Source organism: Sinocyclocheilus grahami, unplaced genomic scaffold, assembly GCF_001515645.1.
Source record: "Sinocyclocheilus grahami isolate Dianchi unplaced genomic scaffold, SAMN03320097.WGS_v1.1 scaffold457.1, whole genome shotgun sequence".
Classification (NCBI taxonomy): Eukaryota; Metazoa; Chordata; class Actinopteri; order Cypriniformes; family Cyprinidae; genus Sinocyclocheilus; species Sinocyclocheilus grahami.
This window is the reverse complement of record NW_015505636.1, coordinates 341989-360329: the sequence shown is the minus strand read 5'-3', so window position 1 is coordinate 360329 and position 18341 is coordinate 341989. Positions and strand designations below refer to the sequence as shown.

The 18341-nt window shown below is 36.2% G+C and overlaps 2 protein-coding genes across 4 annotated transcripts; both read right to left on the bottom strand.

Annotated features, from left to right (window-relative positions):
* Positions 1-4381: 4381 nt before the first annotated feature.
* On the bottom strand, positions 4382-5948 carry armc7 (armadillo repeat containing 7). Its single transcript, XM_016234705.1, has 4 exons — positions 5797-5948; positions 5173-5294; positions 4841-4984; positions 4382-4769 (listed from the first exon to the last, which is right to left on the bottom strand). Exons 2-4 carry the CDS (start codon positions 5258-5260, stop codon positions 4423-4425), a joined length of 579 nt encoding a protein of 192 aa, XP_016090191.1. The 5' UTR covers positions 5261-5294; positions 5797-5948; the 3' UTR covers positions 4382-4422.
* A 2800-nt stretch (positions 5949-8748) lies between these two features.
* On the bottom strand, positions 8749-18341 carry LOC107552751 (nuclear distribution protein nudE-like 1-A). 3 transcript variants are annotated; one of them, XM_016234722.1, is made up of 10 exons: positions 18261-18341; positions 16042-16138; positions 13665-13818; positions 13416-13564; positions 12484-12620; positions 12092-12265; positions 11920-12011; positions 11642-11790; positions 11413-11447; positions 9348-9430 (listed from the first exon to the last, which is right to left on the bottom strand). In XM_016234722.1, the coding sequence occupies exons 2-10, from the start codon at positions 16125-16127 to the stop codon at positions 9420-9422; spliced, it is 987 nt and encodes a 328-aa protein (XP_016090208.1). In that variant the 5' UTR covers positions 16128-16138; positions 18261-18341; the 3' UTR covers positions 9348-9419. The 3 variants fall into 3 exon arrangements, with proteins under 3 accessions (XP_016090206.1, XP_016090207.1, XP_016090208.1); XM_016234720.1 differs by lacking the exon at positions 11413-11447 and having other exon boundaries at positions 8749-9430; XM_016234721.1 differs by lacking the exon at positions 11413-11447 and having other exon boundaries at positions 8749-9427.

The following is an 18341-nucleotide window of genomic DNA, read 5'->3' as shown; positions in this document are numbered from 1 at the left end:
TATTAGAATATTTACATTTGAGTTTCATTAAATGACAATCCCTACAGTATAAATTCTGAGTATCTCTTGTTCTTTGAAACCACAGTAATGGGGAAGACTGCTGACTTGGCAATGGTTCAAAAGACAATCATTGACACCCTCCACAAAGAGGGTAAGTCACAGAAGGTCATTACCGAAAGGAGTGGCTGTTCACAGGCAAGGCAAGGCATTTTTATTTCTAAAGCACATTTAAAACAGCAGCAGCTGACCAAAGTACTGTACAATCTAAAAACGTAAAACGATCAAATACACACAAAAAAATACAATACAATAAAAGAGATAGAAAGAGAACACCCTGATTAATAAAATTACATTGATCCAAAAGCCAGAGAGAATATATGTTTTCAGCGAAAATTTAAAACACTCAACATCGGATGAAAGCCTAATGTGTACCGGTGTCAAAAGCAGCACTGAGGTCCAAGAGTACTAGAATGGCATAATTTCCTGAGTCCACAGCTAACAAAAGATCATTCAGCACCTTCAGCAAAGCTGACTCTGAACTATGATGTTGTCTAAAACCTGACTGAAACTTATCTAACAAATTATTCTCACTTAAAAATACAGTCAATTGATGGAAGACAGCCTTTTCCATCACTTTCAATAATAATTTAATTTTGAGATGGACCGGTAATTATCTAAAACATAAGGATCTGAACAGACCTTTTTGCCTGTGTAATATATTTAATGAAATTAACAATGATTTATGGTATCATTGCTTCCAGTAAATGGATCACCTAATTTGGAATCTGGCAGCGAAAGTCTTAAAAAAGAACCTAAAATATGTTAAAAGTCTCCCCCATGTGTCCATTAGTAGAATAACAATACCAGCATCTGTTTCTTCTTTTCATAATTGCTTGGATTCAGAAGAAAGCTATTTTGAATGCAATTACTATAAAAATACTCTAGCCTTGAGGTTAGTAAAAAAAAAAAAAATTTTGAAAGAAATTAATACATTTATTCAGAGAGGAAGCATTAAATTGATCAAAATTGACAGGAAAGACATTTATAATGTTACAGAAGATTTCTTTTTAAATAAATGCTGTTCTTTTTGAAGTTTTTATTTATCAAAGAATTCTGAAAAAATGTATCCTTTTCAAAAAAAATAAAAAAATTAAGCAGCTGTTTTCAACATCTATAATTAGAACTGTTTCTTGAGCACCAAACCAGCATATTACAGTAATGATTTCTGAAGGATTATGTGACAATGAAGACTGGAGTAATGGATGCTGAATATTCACAGGAATAAATTAAATTTTTACAAAACTGAGGCACACCGCAAGTTAATGGTACAGAAGTGGAAGAAAAATTCCCAACCTCCACCGAAAATGTTCTATCACAATGATTTAAACAATTTCAATGCAGTACCTTGAATTCCTACACAACCGCTCAACCTTTCAAGTAAAATGGCATGGTCAATTGTGTCAAAAGCAGCACTGAGGTCCAAGAGTACTAGAATGGCATAATTTCCTGAGTCCACAGCTAACAAAAGATCATTCAGCACCTTCAGCAAAGCTGACTCTGAACTATGATGTTGTCTAAAACCTGACTGAAACTTATCTAACAAATTATTCTCACTTAAAAATACAGTCAATTGATGGAAGACAGCCTTTTCCATCACTTTCAATAATAATTTAATTTTGAGATGGGCCGGTAATTATCTAAAACATAAGGATCTGAACAGACCTTTTTTCGAAGTGGATTCACTACTGCATGTTTCAGAAATGGTGGAACAGTGCCTTGAGAGATAGGCTACTATTTATTATTGTTATAACAAAAGGTTCAATGACACCCAGAACTTCCATAAAAAGACGCAGAGGAACTACATCCAAGGAGCATGAGGAAAGCTTAATTTTATGGAAAACATCCACAAGAAAGGAAGAAGAAATAGGCTCAAATTCAGTTAAGCAGGCTGAGCATGGGTCAACAACAGGTGGATTGACATAAACTATGGTAATATGAGATATGAGTTAATTTTGTCAACAAAGAACTTCAAAAAATTATCACAGATTGTAGGTGAAGCCTCAGGATATAAAAGCATGGTAGGGTTTAAAACATTATGTATTCTATTGAAAATAGTCTTTGGACTATGTGCATGCTTTGCTATCAAGTTAGAAAAATAGGTTTCCCTCACAGCCTTAACTGAGTGCTGGTAGCTCATCATACAATCTCTCATGATTTCATAGGAAACTTGGAGCATATCCTTCTTTCACTTTCTTTCAGCTTTCCTCCATTCCTGTCTAGCGGCGCAAGTATCTTTGTTAAGCCAAGGTTGCAACTGTAATTTAGGTTTCTTCATTTTAAATGGAGCAACAGAGTCCAAAACATTGCCACACAGAGTATTAAAACAAGAAAGTTGCTCTTCAACAGACAGCTCTGCAAAAGAAGACACAAAAGGGCAAGCATCCCTAATAAAAGCATCTTCAAACTGTTTATATGTAGCAGAATTTACAGACCGTATTCGATGACTGCAGGTCTTGACATGCACCTTTGAAGTATTAAGCACAGTGTTAATAATCTTATGATCTGATAAGCAAAAATCATCAATTTCTGTATTACTAACAGAAACGCCTAGGGAAATAACCAAAGTTCACAGAGTGCTGTATCAAAGTATATTAAATGCAGAGTTGACTGGAAGGAAGAAATCTTGTTTTAATTTGGATGATTAGAGCTTACAGCTCATGAAAGTCAAAAATAGAATATTTACATTTGAGTTCCATTAAATTATCATCCCTACAGTGTAAATTCCAGGTATCTCTTGTTCTTTGAAACCACAATAATGGGGAAGACTGCTGACTTGGCAATGTTCCAGAAGACGATCATTGACACCCTCCACAAAGAGGGTAAATCACAGAAGGTCATTGCCGAAAGGAGTGGCTGTTCACAGGCAAGGCAAGGCATTTTTATTTCTAAAGCACATTTAAAACAGCAGCAGCTGACCAAAGTGCTGTACAATCTAAAAACGTAAAATGATCAAATACACACAAAAAAATACAATACAATAAAAGAGATAGAAAGAGAACACCCTGATTAATAAAATTACATTGATCCAAAAGCCAGAGAGAATATATGTTTTCAGCGAAAATTTAAAACACTCAACATCGGATGAAAGCCTAATGTGTACGGAAAAGGGCTACCAAGCTACTTCTGAAACAGAAACAATGTCAGAAGCATCTTACCTGGGCTAAGGAGAAAAAGAACTGGACTGTTGCTCAGTGGTCCAAAGTCCTCTTTCAGATAAAAGTAAATTTGGCATTTCATTTGCAAATCAAGGTAGAAGTCTGGAGGAAGACTGGAGAGGCACATAATCCAAACTGCTTGAAGTCCAGTGTGAAGTTTCCGAAGTCAATGATGATTTGGGGTGCCGTGACGTCTTCTGGTGTTGGTCCATTGTGTTTTATCAAGTTCAAAGTCAATGCAGCCGTCTACCAAGAGATTTTGGAGCACTTTATGCTTCCATCTGCTGACAAGCTTTATGGAGATGCTGATTTCTTTTCCAGCAGGACTTCAGCACCTGCCCAGTGTCAAAACCACTTCCAAGTGGTTTGCTAACCATGATATTACTGTGCTTGATTGGCCAGCCAACATGCCTGACCTGAACCCCATGTAGAATCTATGGGATATTTTCAAGAGAAAGATGAGAAACAGTGGATCCAACAATACAGACGAGCTGAAGGCTCAATAGTGCCTCAGCAGTCCACGGGCTAATCGCTTCCATGCCACTCCTCACTGATGCTGTCATTTATGCTAAAGAAGCCCCGACCAAGTATTGAGTGCATAAATGAATATACTTTAAAAGAACTTGAGCTTTTCTGTTTTGCAAATCCATTGCATTGGCTTTTTTTTTTTGATTGATTGAACTTAGGAAATATTCGAATATTTTGAGATACTGGATTTTTGACTTTCATGAGCTGTAAACTCTAATCATCAAAATTAAAACAAAAAAAAACTTTTTGAAATGTTTTTCTTTACATGTAATGAATCTAGAATATATGAAGTTTCACTTTTTGAAATGTTGCAAAAAATATTTTTTGAGATGCACCTGTATATATATTAAATATTTTAATAAAATGTAATTTATTCCTGTGAATTAGTTATAATGCACTGTATATATTATTTATTAAAATACATTTTTTACATAAAATTTGTAAAAATTTAATTTATTCCTGTGAATTTATATATATATATATATATATATATATATAATGAATTTGCCTATATAAATATATACATGTACATAGATGTACATACATATGTGTACTTTCATATTTGAAGCCGGACCATATTTATTAAGAAAATAAGCTTTTATTTTTCAAAATAATCTTAAATGACAATTTCAGCATTTACAAACTGTCCAGGAACAACTACAAGATCAAAATCAAGTGTTCAGTCCTTTGGCAGTGGAATCCCCACCGCTGATTGGCTTTGTCCCTGCATTTCCTCTCGAGCTCTGTCCACTTGTTGGTGTGTGCAGTAGTCCTGCAGGAAGACCGACGCCAGGTTCCTGAGGCGCGGGTTCTGTGTGAGGGAGAAGCGCAGCATGCACTGCACCACAGCACCGTCTGTGGTCTCAGCGCGCGAGGCTGCTGTGGTCAGGTTCATTAATGTAGTGATGGCAGAGAGAACCGTCTCATCTCTGTTACTCGACAGGCAGGATATCACTAATGGGACTCCACCACTTTGCAGGATCTGATCACGGGACTCCCGCTCCATGCTGAGGTTACACAAACCACCTGTAGGGTTTCAAACAGTTTGTTGGTTCATGTGAATAGATTATAACAGCAGTTATAACAGCTATACTAACCAATTCCAAACTCCACAAAGTTCTCATTCTCTTCTGTCAGCATGTCCAGGAAGAGCTCAGTGATCTGGAGCAATCGCAGTGCTTCCATGTTGGATGGATCATAGGCAAAGTTGGCCAGGTTTGCCAGCACTTGCTCTTTAGCCTCTGCCAAGAAGTGAAAAGACAAATGATGAGACAGTTTTCAGACAACCTAATACCTTTATTATAAAGACGGCTGTAAACAGTTACTGTATGTACTGATTACAGTCTGTCAAGTATAGGAATATAGCATGTGCAAACTGCTTCAAGCACAAATATATAAAGATGTAGTGCATCTGCAAACAGTGACATACCCTCACTGTCAGTGTCCTGAAACTCTGTGACCAGACCCTGCAAGTACTCTAACCGGTCAGACGCTGAGAAACGACTCTTTCCTGCCATCACAGATGAATCATGGGTAACATGGGTTTAACACCTAAAGATAGGCAGACAGACCGTCAGTTTGAAATACTGATAGACAGACATTCAGACAGACCAACATATAGAAAAAGCAGTTTTATCACACCGTATAGATAGGTAGATAGATACTGTATTACAAAAATACCATATTACAATACTATATTACAAGAAAATTTGTAATAATTATGTTTTATTACACCATATAAAACAAAAAGTTTGTGATACTAATCTAATCTGTTTCACAATACTGATAGATGACAACAATGGACCATCAGTTTGTAATACTGATAGACAGACAAACAGACCAACATATAGAAAAAGCAGTTTTATCACGCCGTATAGATAGATACTGTGTTACAAAAATACCATATTACAATACTATATTACAAGAAAATTCGTTGTTTTATTACACCGTATAAAACAAAAAGTTTGTGACACTGATCTAATAAGTTTCACAATACTAACAGATGACAATAATAACAGCAATAAAGACAAGAAATGAGGCAAAAGTGACTCACTTGTGCAGAATAACGCTGATGAAATTCATTCGTGCTTCTGCTATGAACTTGAAACTTTCAGTTTCATATCTACAGAAACTGTCTGTCTACGGATTGTAAATACAGATCCATTTAACCCAGAATGTCATGATTTGATCAATGAGTGTGTTCGCATCACTGAAGTTACTCTGCGCGGCTGGTCCGTCAGTAAATACCTCCCCTTCATTTGTAGTTCCTTTGATTTTAAGTTCTTCTCTTATAAATGTGCATATAAGTAAAATTTAATAACATAACATTTTAAAATATATTCAGAACATCCCTCCTGCTTCGTAAGACAATATCACAAATAAATGGAGTAATTTATTTTATGACGCACGAGCCGGAAGTAATGTTTGGGGTTACTCATATATGTGCAGTAGTATATATTCATCCGTGTGGAGGTCAGAACTACTGTTTCACTGAGACTTTTGCTGTTTTGCCTGCTTACACGAAGACTATATATTTCAGCATGAAACCGTCCAAACCGTCCACTGGAAAGCGCCTTACAAAACCCATTCTTTTTGGGACACTGCTCGTAGGTTTGGCCACAGCATTTCTGAATAGGTGAGATAACACACCCCCTTGGCACTGACACAACGTGTTTAGACTAAAACTATACAGATGGTGTGCTGTACACGCAATATTGTGCAGTTTGGCCGTGTGAACACGAGTCCTTACAAAACAGATGCGGATATGAGTCTGAAATACTGGACTAGACAGTGTATGCCGAATTGCAATTATTCTGAATTAGTTGCTGAATAAATGCATACACTACTTTTGGAATGATTGTCATTATAGTGCTGCCTACAAGCATTCTTTGCTGTGAGGTCTGATCATTCATATCATTATTCTGCCTTATGCATGAAGGCATTTGTTCATGGAGGACCTGACAGATCTCAGGGAGCAGGAACGATCCCGCAATGAGGCCAAACGGCTGGAGGTGCTGGAAAGAAGGAGAAAACAAATGGATGAACTTGTAGAGAAGAAGAGTGCAGGGGACAGGTGAGATGACTGAATGGAAACCCGCAGGAAACCAACACTGAAGAAAACATGGGACATTTTTTTGCCAATAAGGATTTGTGGAGTGTTATAAAACTTTTTCCTTGATTGTTCTGATATTGCTGTAATGGGACAGAAGTTGCACGGAAAGTCATGAGTGATGTAGTAAGTAATGATTTGAATTGATTGTTTTGATCATATTTAGCTGTAACAGCTGGATTTGCAAGAGGATTAGAATGGTAAATATTAATGGGCCAAACAAATATGTATGTGCCTCATTCCTGCCACTGACAAAAAGCTACTTGGATTTTATTTAATTAACACACACACACACACACACACACACACATATATATATATATATATATATATATATATATAAAATACATATTTTATGTATAATCCAAACAATCTATAAATATTACAAATGATCTTCACCAGTTAAAAGACAATTACATTAATATTAAAAATATTTTATGTACTATTAAAACAATGTATTAATACATTTATGAAAGTATGAATAAAAATTTGTTACACTGTGCAGTTGGCAATAAAGCCTTACACTACAGTTGGCATCAGTGTTGTTATTGTTAATTAAACCTACTAAAAATAGGTTTTGTTCATTTTAATAAAGCTGAAATAAAAATAATGTATACACTTAAATGTAAATTAGAAATGTTGAAAGTTTAAGTACTAAAATTACTAAAACAGAAATTAAATTGCTTTTAAATGAATTAAAGCCAAATAAAAGTTTTTTTTTTTTAATAAGAGAGAAGCTAATAAAATCAAGATTTTTTTTTTTAAAAAAGCACATAAAAATACTACAACTTAAAAACTACTAAAATGACGGCTCCAGACTCATTCTTCCCACTGGTCGCTCTTTTGCGACTGACTTTCTCAGTTGATCGCAATATTTTATTTATTTATTGAATTACTAAATTTACTAATTATTAAAATTAAAAAGAAAACTGAATCTATAAAAAATATTTTGAAATATTAATGAATACTAAAATTACACTGGCTGGCAGTGTCATAAAAGCCTTTTTCTGAAGTCCTTCTAATTGTAAGATTTGTTAGTGGTAACGCCATAGAGTTAACATTTTTGTGTTTGATACAATAAAACAGACTCGTGAGAACACTACCATTTATTTGAGCACGCGAAAGTAACAAAAAGTGCTTTTGGAACACATTGCATTAACAAAATGAATAAGATTTGTGATTCACATCAAGGAGAAAAATAAGGTATGGATATTCCAACAATTACTATGAGGCTGCGAAACCAACCTGAGACTCAGAAGCAAATGCGTCACACCGTATTACTAGAACAGTCGATTGTCAATATAACGAACCAGTGTTTAAAATGCAAACCTGCTGGAGCCAAAACAAACCTTTTGTGTGCAACTCCAAAGACGTTTCACACTTACACCAGGCCACATTTCAGGGGACAAAAATAGGGGAAGTTTACCCATCTGAGGCACACATTAGCACTTACTATAGATCCTACCGAAATAAAATGACCTTGTGAACCAATACAAAAAAATAGGGATACAAATGGAAACCAGCACATGTAAGTCTAGATAGTCAAATCTCCACCCTTCATCTTCTTTTCTCCTTCAATATACAGTATATCATATATATATATATATATATATATCAGGTCTACCTTCTTATACACAAACACTGCATGTGTTGCACAACATACTGTATATTAATAACGTAAATTCCCTTTGTTTTCAGCTTTCACATACATTGCCATCCAACACTAAAGCGATAAATATATTTTTGGACTGGTAAAAGACATCACATTTGCAAAGAACAGAGACAACAAATTAAATGTGTACATATATGCTTATACCTAAATTAGCAGTAACCATAAATATATTAGATGGGTTTATACATTTTTAAGAACTATTAACAAGTTAGCACTTACTATAGATCCTACCGAAATAAAATGACCTTGTGAACCAATACAAAAAAATAGGGATACAAATGGAAACCAGCACATGTAAGTCTAGATAGTCAAATCTCCACCCTTCATCTTCTTTTCTCCTTCAATATACAGTATATCATATATATATATATATATATATATCAGGTCTACCTTCTTATACACAAACACTGCATGTGTTGCACAACATACTGTATATTAATAACGTAAATTCCCTTTGTTTTCAGCTTTCACATACATTGCCATCCAACACTAAAGCGATAAATATATTTTTGGACTGTGGTAAAAGACATCACATTTGCAAAGAACAGAGACAACAAATTAAATGTGTACATATATGCTTATACCTAAATTAGCAGTAACCATAAATATATTAGATCGGTTTATACATTTTTAAGAACTATTAACAAGTACTTCAGCAGTAAAATGTAGGATATTGCAACGTAGAGACTAGTATGAGATGCTGCTACAGTTGGGCTACCATTACTAACCACATTGTAACCCACTGTAATCTCAGTAGTGAATTGTTATATTGCTGTATAGTGGTTGTAATGGAGTTTGTGTGTGTTTGAGGGTCACACGCTGAGCACCAGGCTGGATGGAGAGTTGGAGCGTGGCGGAGCTGTGATGTTCGTCACGGTGCCAGGGTCCAAACCATTCACTGTCCTGCTGTGCTCAGAGAAACATGAGACTGTGGTTAAAACCCTGTACAATGCAAGCCATCAGACCATTCATACTACTGTTAGAATTGTCACTAGCATTTATTTCAGTCCACACCAACTGAATAAACTAGACGGGATTTGGCACAAAATAGCTAGATGACACCAAAACAGGCTTTTCCCGAAACCAAATGCACAGTTAATATGCGTAGAAAAGCTCACACGCGAGTAGCTCAGAGTGAATTGGTGTAGATAAGCAAGCAGAACAAACTCAGAAGCTCTGAAACTGTAGATTTTCTCAGCCCAGACCACTCAATATAGCCCCCGGGGAGATACCAGACACAAACACTCTACTGTCCATCAGTACAAAGGTATTTCGATGACGTCCATCAGCTACGCTTCGCTGTGTCTGTTCTTGTTACCTTGAAACACACAAATATAATATGTGTACTGCACCATTACAAAATCAAATCACTAAAGTGTACTGGAGACTGCAAAGGCCCTTCTTTGATAGCTCATCTATAGATCTGATAGGTCTTATACAGCAGAAACCCAAGCCCTGGGCGTCCTCTCCGTGCCCTTTACCATCTACTGATACTCAAGCTACAGGACACACTGATTCAGCACTGCAGTGAGCTGCGTAACACTGCGGATCCTCAAGAAATCCTGCCCTCCTCACATATTCTTGAGATGACTCTTTATTTGTCTTCTCAAATGTATTAAATGGCAATAAAGCTTCTTATTTTTAAGAACATGCTTAAAGTCAACATGAAATTAAAATGTATTGTTTATTTTCATAATATGGGTTCCTGGTGTTATTATGCATAACTCATTTGATTCATATTTTTAAAAAAAACAAAAAAAACAATCAATATTTCATTACGTTTTACAACTTTCCTTTTCAGCTGATTTCAAATTTTTTGACCCCTCTAACAATTATCAGGTTTAGCTACTGCAGCTCTTCTGGTCTGTTCTGTTCTACACTACCATTCAAAAAAAAATATTTTTTTCAAGAAAATAAAACGTTTATGTAGCAAGGATCCATTAAATTGAGCAAAAGTGATATAATGATTTAATAATGTCACACAAGATTTCTATTTCAAATAAATGCTGTTTTTTTTACTTTCTATTCATCGAATGATGCTGAAAAAAATGTATTACAGTTTCCATGAAAATATTAACCAGCACAACTGTTTTCAACATTGTTAATAAGAAATGTTTCTTCAGCCTTAAATCAGCATGTTCGAATCATTTGTGAAGAATATTTGACAGTGAAAACAGGAGAAATGGCTACTGAAAATTCAGCTTTGCCCTTACAGGAATTAATTATATATTTTTTTAAATATTCAAATAGAAAGCAATTATTTTAAGTGTATATTCACAATACAGTTTTTACTATATTTTTGATCAAATAAATGCAGCCTTGGTGTTTCAAAAACATTAAAAAATCTTAATGACCCCAAACTTGTGAATGGTAGTGTAAGCAATGTCAACTTTTCTCTTATTCCCATGAATCAATGAGGTAACCCAATATATTTTTTCTCATTGAATATATCTTGTTGCAGAAATAGGTCATATCATGGAGTAAACCGAGTTGCAAATCTTGCTTCATGTTGACTTTAATAAGAAAAATGAACGTGATCTGTCTAATTCTGTAATTCAGTTCATACCGACAGACAGATTAGGAGAGAAACTCTTAGTTTAGCACTTAGGGTGAACTCCATAGACAACTCCTTTTTAGACAACATTTCATGTTTTGAATCTTCAGCTAAGAGTCAAACACTGGCCCAGGTCTCTCACATTTAGTTAAATAAACCACATTTGAGCAAACCTATGGAGTGCACCTTCACACACAATTTGAGCCACCACCAAGATGTTAGTGGAGATGATATGATCTTAACCTAGTGGATTATAGTACTCTAAGTCATATGTAGGGGGTTGTTAACAAGCATGCATGGACCCCCACATAAAACTGCTAGTCGGATCATTTACCCAGAAGCAACGCAGGGAAAATGACCCTCTCTCTTCTGCTGAGGAGAGAAACACACAGAGGTCTGAGAGAATGTTATCTCCTGTATCATTAGACTCATTATTACAGTCAATCACACTTTCCTTCAAACTGCCTTTCATTTCTGTCCTCACTTTAAATATCACACAAGAAAATTAAGTTGTTTATTGATTGGGTTTTCTGAACTGTGGCAGAACAAAATGGCTGACTCACGCTTTGTCGAAGTAGGATGTGTGGAGAGAGTGAGAGTAATTTGAAATGTCTCCGTTAATCAGATTTCCGTTGACGTTTGTGACATAGTTCTTCCTGGCTGCCTGGTCCTTGGCAAAATTTCGACAGGCTGCGAGCTTGGATTCTAAAGCCTACGAAACAGAACAAACACTTGGATTAGACACCAAATTCATTTATGCAAACGGTGATCCATGACTAAAACTGGGAACAATTATTTGTCTGAATAGCTATCAAAAGTTCAAACTCCAGTGTTTACACACCCCAACTTTGCGCAATAAATCGCCAACAATATTGAGCGCTGATATTCTCGCAGACGGAGTGAGGGCTGCATTAGTGGAGCTGTTGGCCAGAGCTGCAAAAGACAAGAACCAAGTGAGTCATGCAAACACGTGTGACATTGTAAACATCTCAGAGTGAAATTTAGCCATCTACCTGTCTGGCTAGTGAAAGCATTGTCCAGGTTCTTGCCGAGCGGTGTAGCCGGCAGAGACAGGGAGGCCTGGACTGCTGAGTCTGTTTTGTCATTTTCTGGAGTCGGAGAGCTGGGGGCCGACATTCGCGTCACCTCTGGCCGGCTCTCTCGCACCACAAGCTCTTGCCGCAAATCTACAAATCCACATATTACGTTAGAGTACAAGATATCGGTCCGTAACTTTCACTTGCAGACCATAATGTTGATCTGAGTTTGTAACATGACTTCATTCCACAAGCAGGCAGGAAAAGTTTTTTATTGACAGAACAGGATCTGTAAACATCACTTGAGCAGCCTGGAATGAGGAACTAGCTGTAATTACAAGATTTCAGAGAGGAGAGCCAGTAAATACCTCTGGCTTCATCTTTTAGTCTCTGCACAGACACCAGCAGAGACTCCTTCTCATCCAGTTCACTCTCCAGAAAGGCGTTCCTCTCGATGGCCTGGTTCAGCCTCTGCTCAAAGTCCTCCAGAGATGTAATTGTGGCCCTGCGGTATCAATCCAATTAATAGCAGAATAAAACTAAAATTATAGCAGAATAGTGGAAAGGCATACAACCTACTAGGGCGGAATTCTTTAAAGACAACCTGTTATCAAAACAGACCTCATTTTCATTTCTTAATGTGTCATTGTGCACATTTCATTAAAAAAATGTTTGTTTTTATTAACTTTTATTAGAATGTATTAAGTTTCACTTTCCATGAAACTATTTTCATGGCATTTCATGAAACAAAGGCATTGCAAATTTTTAGGGTCAGTAAGATTCTTTTAGTTAGTTAATACTTCTATTCAGCAAGGATGCATTCAATTAATCATTATTTCAAATTAATTTCTATTTCAAATAAATCCCTCTTCCTTTTCCTTCTATTCATCAAAGAATCCCAAAAATATTAAATAGCCCTACTGTTTTCAACATTGATAATAAGAAACGTTTGTTGAGCAGCACCAAATCAGCATATCAGAATGATTTCTCAAGGATCATGTGACACTGAAGACTGGAGTAAAGGCTGCTGAAAATTCAGCTTTGCCATCACAGGAATAAATTACATTTTAAATATATTAAAATATAAAACGGTTACTGTTATTACTATATATTTGATCAATTAAATGCATGTTACTGACCCAAAATTCTTACCTGTAGTGTAATTTCCTGCCCTGAATATGTTATTTTAGGATTTTAAATGCAGTGTGAATGCCGTTTAATGTCATCTTTAGGAAAGACTTCTGGATGCGTTACATTTGTAGTGAAATGTATGGTGAAGTATAAGCTGATGCCCTCTGACCTCTTAGCTCTCTCCAGGTCGTCATTGGCCTGCTCTAGCTCTCTGACATATTTAAGCAGCTGCTCCTTGATGCCTCGAGTCTGGCTGAGGTCGTCCTCCAGCACGGAGATCTGTTTATAGTTCTGAGCATACTGATACTCTAGCTTCTCCTACAGGAAAGAGAAAGCAAAGACACACACTCTTTAGACCTGTCCTCGCTTTAATGTTCTTTACACGTGGCCAGTCTGTGTTCAGTTCACACACTCTCACCTTGAGCGAGTCGAGCTCATGCTGCAGTCTCTCGTTGTCTGCCTGCAGGTCTCTGATGCGATGCTCTGCTTGGCCCAGTTGTGTCTCCAGCTCTGTCTCCAGCTCTCTGCTCCCCTCTTGGAACTCCAGCAACTCCTCCTGTGCCTCCTTATAACTAAACATGATACCATTTATCACTAATGGCATGTGCATAAAATTTGCATATTCTATTTCTTAAACAGAGCTTGACTTGAACTATAGCCTACTGAACAGCGAAAGTTGTATTAAAACACGCTTTAGCAAACAATATACTTGTGGTTACGCAGAGGTCGTTCAAAAATATTTTGTTTTTAAAGAAGCTACAATTAAAACCTCACTGCAGGAAATACTTTTTTCTCTTCAACTGAAAATAACACAAATAAAAAGCTATGAGATCCATTACCTAGATAGAAGATGTCTAATGTAATGAATGTTATCGGTACAGGATATTCTGAAAACATAGCATACACACAGACTGATAAGAAGTCATCAAATACAGCAGTTTGGCATTTCCCATAAATGCAAGGGAATATAGGCCTGTTGTTAAGTAATATTATTTCTTTCCTGGTTTAATCTGGGGAATGCTACAAATGCAATATCAGGACATCACTGTAGCATATTAACAATGGAAATATGCACAGAACAATAAAATCAATAAGTTTTTAGCTATCTGGCCTCACAAAACTCACTGATTATACCATTATTTAATGAATGTGATCTAAGCTGACACCATTACTAGCACAGTGTGAATGGGGCAGACTGCATCTGCTGTAAATAACCAGTTTTGTTTACAGTGTACCGGTGACCAGCAGAGAGCACTGCCCTGGGCCTCTTTATGTAATCACCAGCCAGCATTATGGTCTGGAAGGATCTAAAAATGGCATCGGGGCAATATTTCCCTGCCCAGCCATGCTACAGCCACGTGAGCCGTGAGACAGGGCAGGACAACCTGTTTATCTATGGACAAGGAGACCACTAAAAGTGTGCAGAAAGTACATAACTCTCCGGAGAGAATCAGAATCACACAACATCTGTGACTCATTCTTGCATGGTCTCTGAAGTGCTGATTAGGGTGTTTTGTTTACTAGCAGGTCAAAACTGGGTATAGATGGAGTTATCACATGTCAGTGAAACGCAGAGGAGCCTGTGCTTCAAATGCAAGTCTTAAATCATGATGAACATAAGTGGTACTCTTGTGAATTCGTGCCAGAGACTGACACGAAAGAGAAGAAATCGTTGAATGAAGTCCTTGTTGTTTTCTTTGTGCACAAAAAGTATTCTCGTAGCTTCATAAAATTGCGGTTGAACCACTGATGTCACATGGACTATTTTAATGATGTCCTTACTACTTTTCTGGGCCTTTAACATGGTAGTTGTGTTGCTGTCTATGGAGGGTCAGAAAGCTCTCGGGTTTCATCAAAAATATCTTAATTTGTGTTCTGAAGATGAACAAAGATCTTACTAGTTTGGAACGACATGAGGGTGAGTAATTAATGAGAGAATTATAATTTTTGTGTGAACTATCCCTTTAAGTGGCTACTAACTGGCCAAGTCAAAAAAGCCCACCACCAAAGTCTCTACGGCTTGGTTCCCTCAGCTGAAGTAGGTCAATGAGATTTTCACCCCATCCACCAGGCGACAAATTGTCCCATTAAAAAAAAATTAACAAGCTGCACAAATACATAACGTGGACTTGTTTGACAGCTAAAATTAGCTCAGGAGCTGGTGCACAATCAAAAAAGGAACAAAGCTGATTTGTAAATCAAATCTTTCATTCAGATTACATAAGAGGGGTTTATTTGAACTAAAAATCCCAGTCATTTGTTTTTTTATGTAACCAGACGTAACCAAACAGTATTCTGTTAATCGCAAACTTGGGTGTACCAAGTGTTTGTGTGTGTGTAAATGTCTGTCTTTACACAAAGGGAGTCTGAAACACTCCATGCTGGAATCCAGAAATGCTGCTTTGGGACGCAATCTACCAAGCAACAAGCTTGTTGTGTAATATTTTAAGATTACAACGCCACTGAGAGCTTTTCAACAGTAAAATTAGCAGCGGGAGCCTATATCAAATCACAAAAAGCTAAACCTGTTGAAGGAACTTCCCACTGTGGCGGATTGCATAAGACTACTGTGACTGCCTTAAAACATACAGCAATTTCCTCGATATGGCTCTCATAATGTAAGGGAACAGGTTGCATTGGTTTTACTCCCAGCATTTAGAGGCAGTGTTTTGTTTGTCCAAAAGGCAATGTGAATAGTGAAGGCTGAGGACAACATGAAAGAATGCTATCATGTGTCAGACTACAAAACCGAGAGCTGAGTAACGCTCAATGCTGCTCACTGTACTGCTACTTACCTTTTCTTGTACTTGAGTGAAAGAGCCTTCCAGAAGTCAATTTCCTCGTCTTTGGAGGCGAATTTTGGTATCATATTTGCATCCATGACAGATAAACCTGCGAGATTATACAAAGCACCAGCACTGTTTAGCATACAAAAATGTAATCAAACATAAATACAGAAATTATTAATATTACCATTAACTGCAAAGGCACATTATTATGCAAAAAATATTAACACAGCATGTTATGGTTTTTGAAGCATGTCGCACAACATGTCAATGGTGGCATCCGTCAAAGTTGGTTGCGTCTCCCAAGTGATAGATGAATTTGTGCCAATATACTGAGTTTTATTGGATGCATGCCTGTGACTTTAACCAAAAAAGATATGGAAACTGTTTTATCCTTCCTTTAAAAGTTAAAAGGCTATACTACCATTCAGAAGTTTGATGTTGGAAAGATTTGTTAACATTTTAGATAAAAGTTTCTTATACTCATAACAAGGCTACATTTATTTAATCAAAAGTATATTAAAAACAGAAATCTTGTAAAACAATATTACAATTTATTTGTTTTATTTATTGTTATCATCACATGATCCTTCCAAAATCATTATATTACAGTATGCTAATTTGGCGCTCAAGGAACAATTCTTCTTGTTATTAATGTTGAAAACAAATGAATTTTATTTTTTTATTTTTTTTATTTATTCATTTTGTAAGTTGCTGTTAAATATTTTTTGTGGAAACCCTGATACATTGTTTTTCAGGATTCTTTGATGAATAGAAAGTTCAACAGAACAGCATTTATTTAAAATTAGAAATCTTTTGAAACATTACATATATTTTTTGATCAATTAAAAGCATCCTTGCCGAATAAAATCATCTTTAAAAAAAGAAAAAAAAGACTTTTAAATGGTAGTGTATTTATTGAGCTAACAATGCATTACTTGCATACGTGACCCAACCAGGACAGACCTGTGACCCATTTTTGTGTCAACCCACCAGTTGAGAACCAGTGAGATAGATCAGCCTGTGATTTCACAATCTGAATCTAGCAGCATGAACCTCAGTTCACCTCTGACTACTGCTGTCCCAAATAATCAATAGAACTCAGCCCATAGAAGCTCCATGTGCCCTGTTCACACACGCCAGAACATAATCGCCCTCTGGTTATAGGTCATTGTCTGACATAGCATGACTCTTTACTTGGTAACTGTGATCTCAACACTAAACAGAAGGACAGTCAAATAGTCCATCATAGACAAATTATATTTATTTAACCTGGTATCCTCTTAATAAAATACTTAAAATCTGTTTTACTTACAATCATGCTATTTTCCCTTTTTTTATTGAAAAGAGGTCTGTCTATAAAGTTTATGTGTGACAAACTGTCAACACCTAATGAAACCTCTATAATTTATTATATATTATAATTAAAAAATGAAGCATCCTAATTCAGAGAAATTAAAGGTGTTCACAAAATGAAGAAAGAAAGGTGGAAAGATGTTTAAAAATGTCTAAATAGCAAAAAATGATATATGTATATAAATAACCCTACATATAAAATAAGTAAAATGATACCTGTTGTTGCCATGCAGCTCAAATATACATCTAAACTATACAGACTATATAGTCTACGCTAAACTAAACTATACAGTATATTTACCTTCAAATATACAGCCTTAATATACAGAATTAAATATTGATTTTCATTCACCTTAATGGTCATTAGAAACGCTTAATGAGCTGATGCGCTCTGTTAAACAGCACCAGATGACAGGCGTATTTACAGTCTGTCTAACAACTATACGATAAATACATCTCCACTATTTAATCATATCTACTGCCAACACAAGTATCGAAAACCAGAAACATCACATCTGACATTATTATATTCAAATACCACTGACACCACCATAACTCCTCAATTTTCACTGTAGCGATACATTAGCTAGCCAAGAGCTAGCTGACATTAGCCGGCTAACAACAACATTGATGTTGCGCTTTGAATTGACACGAATAGATATGACAATGACAATAAAATTATGTCGAAACGCCTATTTGTGGCTACAGTGAGTGTGAAATGGTATCTTCTTTTTCTCAGATGATGTTGATGGAGCGCAGGCAGGGTGTTGTCTTATTATCTATAGCAGTAAATCAGTGACTAGTGTTATCATCTGTGATGTTTAAAGATCTGCATCATGTGTTAAGATTGCGATGTGAATTGATGAACTCACCTGCACATTTCCAGGATCTTTAACGCTGATAGTAGGACTGATCCTGCCACAGCCTTCAGTATTTCAGCATCCTCTCTCTCT

Bases quoted from the DNA above. Each gene is read 5' to 3' on its own strand.
- armc7 (XM_016234705.1), bottom strand. From the start codon at position 5,260: ATGGCAGGAAAGAGTCGTTTCTCAGCGTCTGACCGGTTAGAGTACTTG. The intron at 4,985-5,172 runs GTATGTCACTGT...ACTTCTTGGCAG, and splicing joins TCAGGACACTGACAGTGAGG to AGGCTAAAGAGCAAGTGCTG. The intron at 4,770-4,840 runs GTTAGTATAGCT...GAAACCCTACAG, and splicing joins CTTTGTGGAGTTTGGAATTG to GTGGTTTGTGTAACCTCAGC.
- LOC107552751 (XM_016234720.1), bottom strand. From the start codon at position 16,127: ATGGATGCAAATATGATACCAAAATTCGCCTCCAAAGACGAGGAAATT. The intron at 11,791-11,919 runs GTGTGTAAACAC...TCTGTTTCGTAG, and splicing joins ATTTATTGCGCAAAGTTGGG to GCTTTAGAATCCAAGCTCGC. The intron at 9,431-11,641 runs GTGAGTCAGCCA...CTCTGAGCACAG, and splicing joins ACATCCTACTTCGACAAAGC to CAGGACAGTGAATGGTTTGG.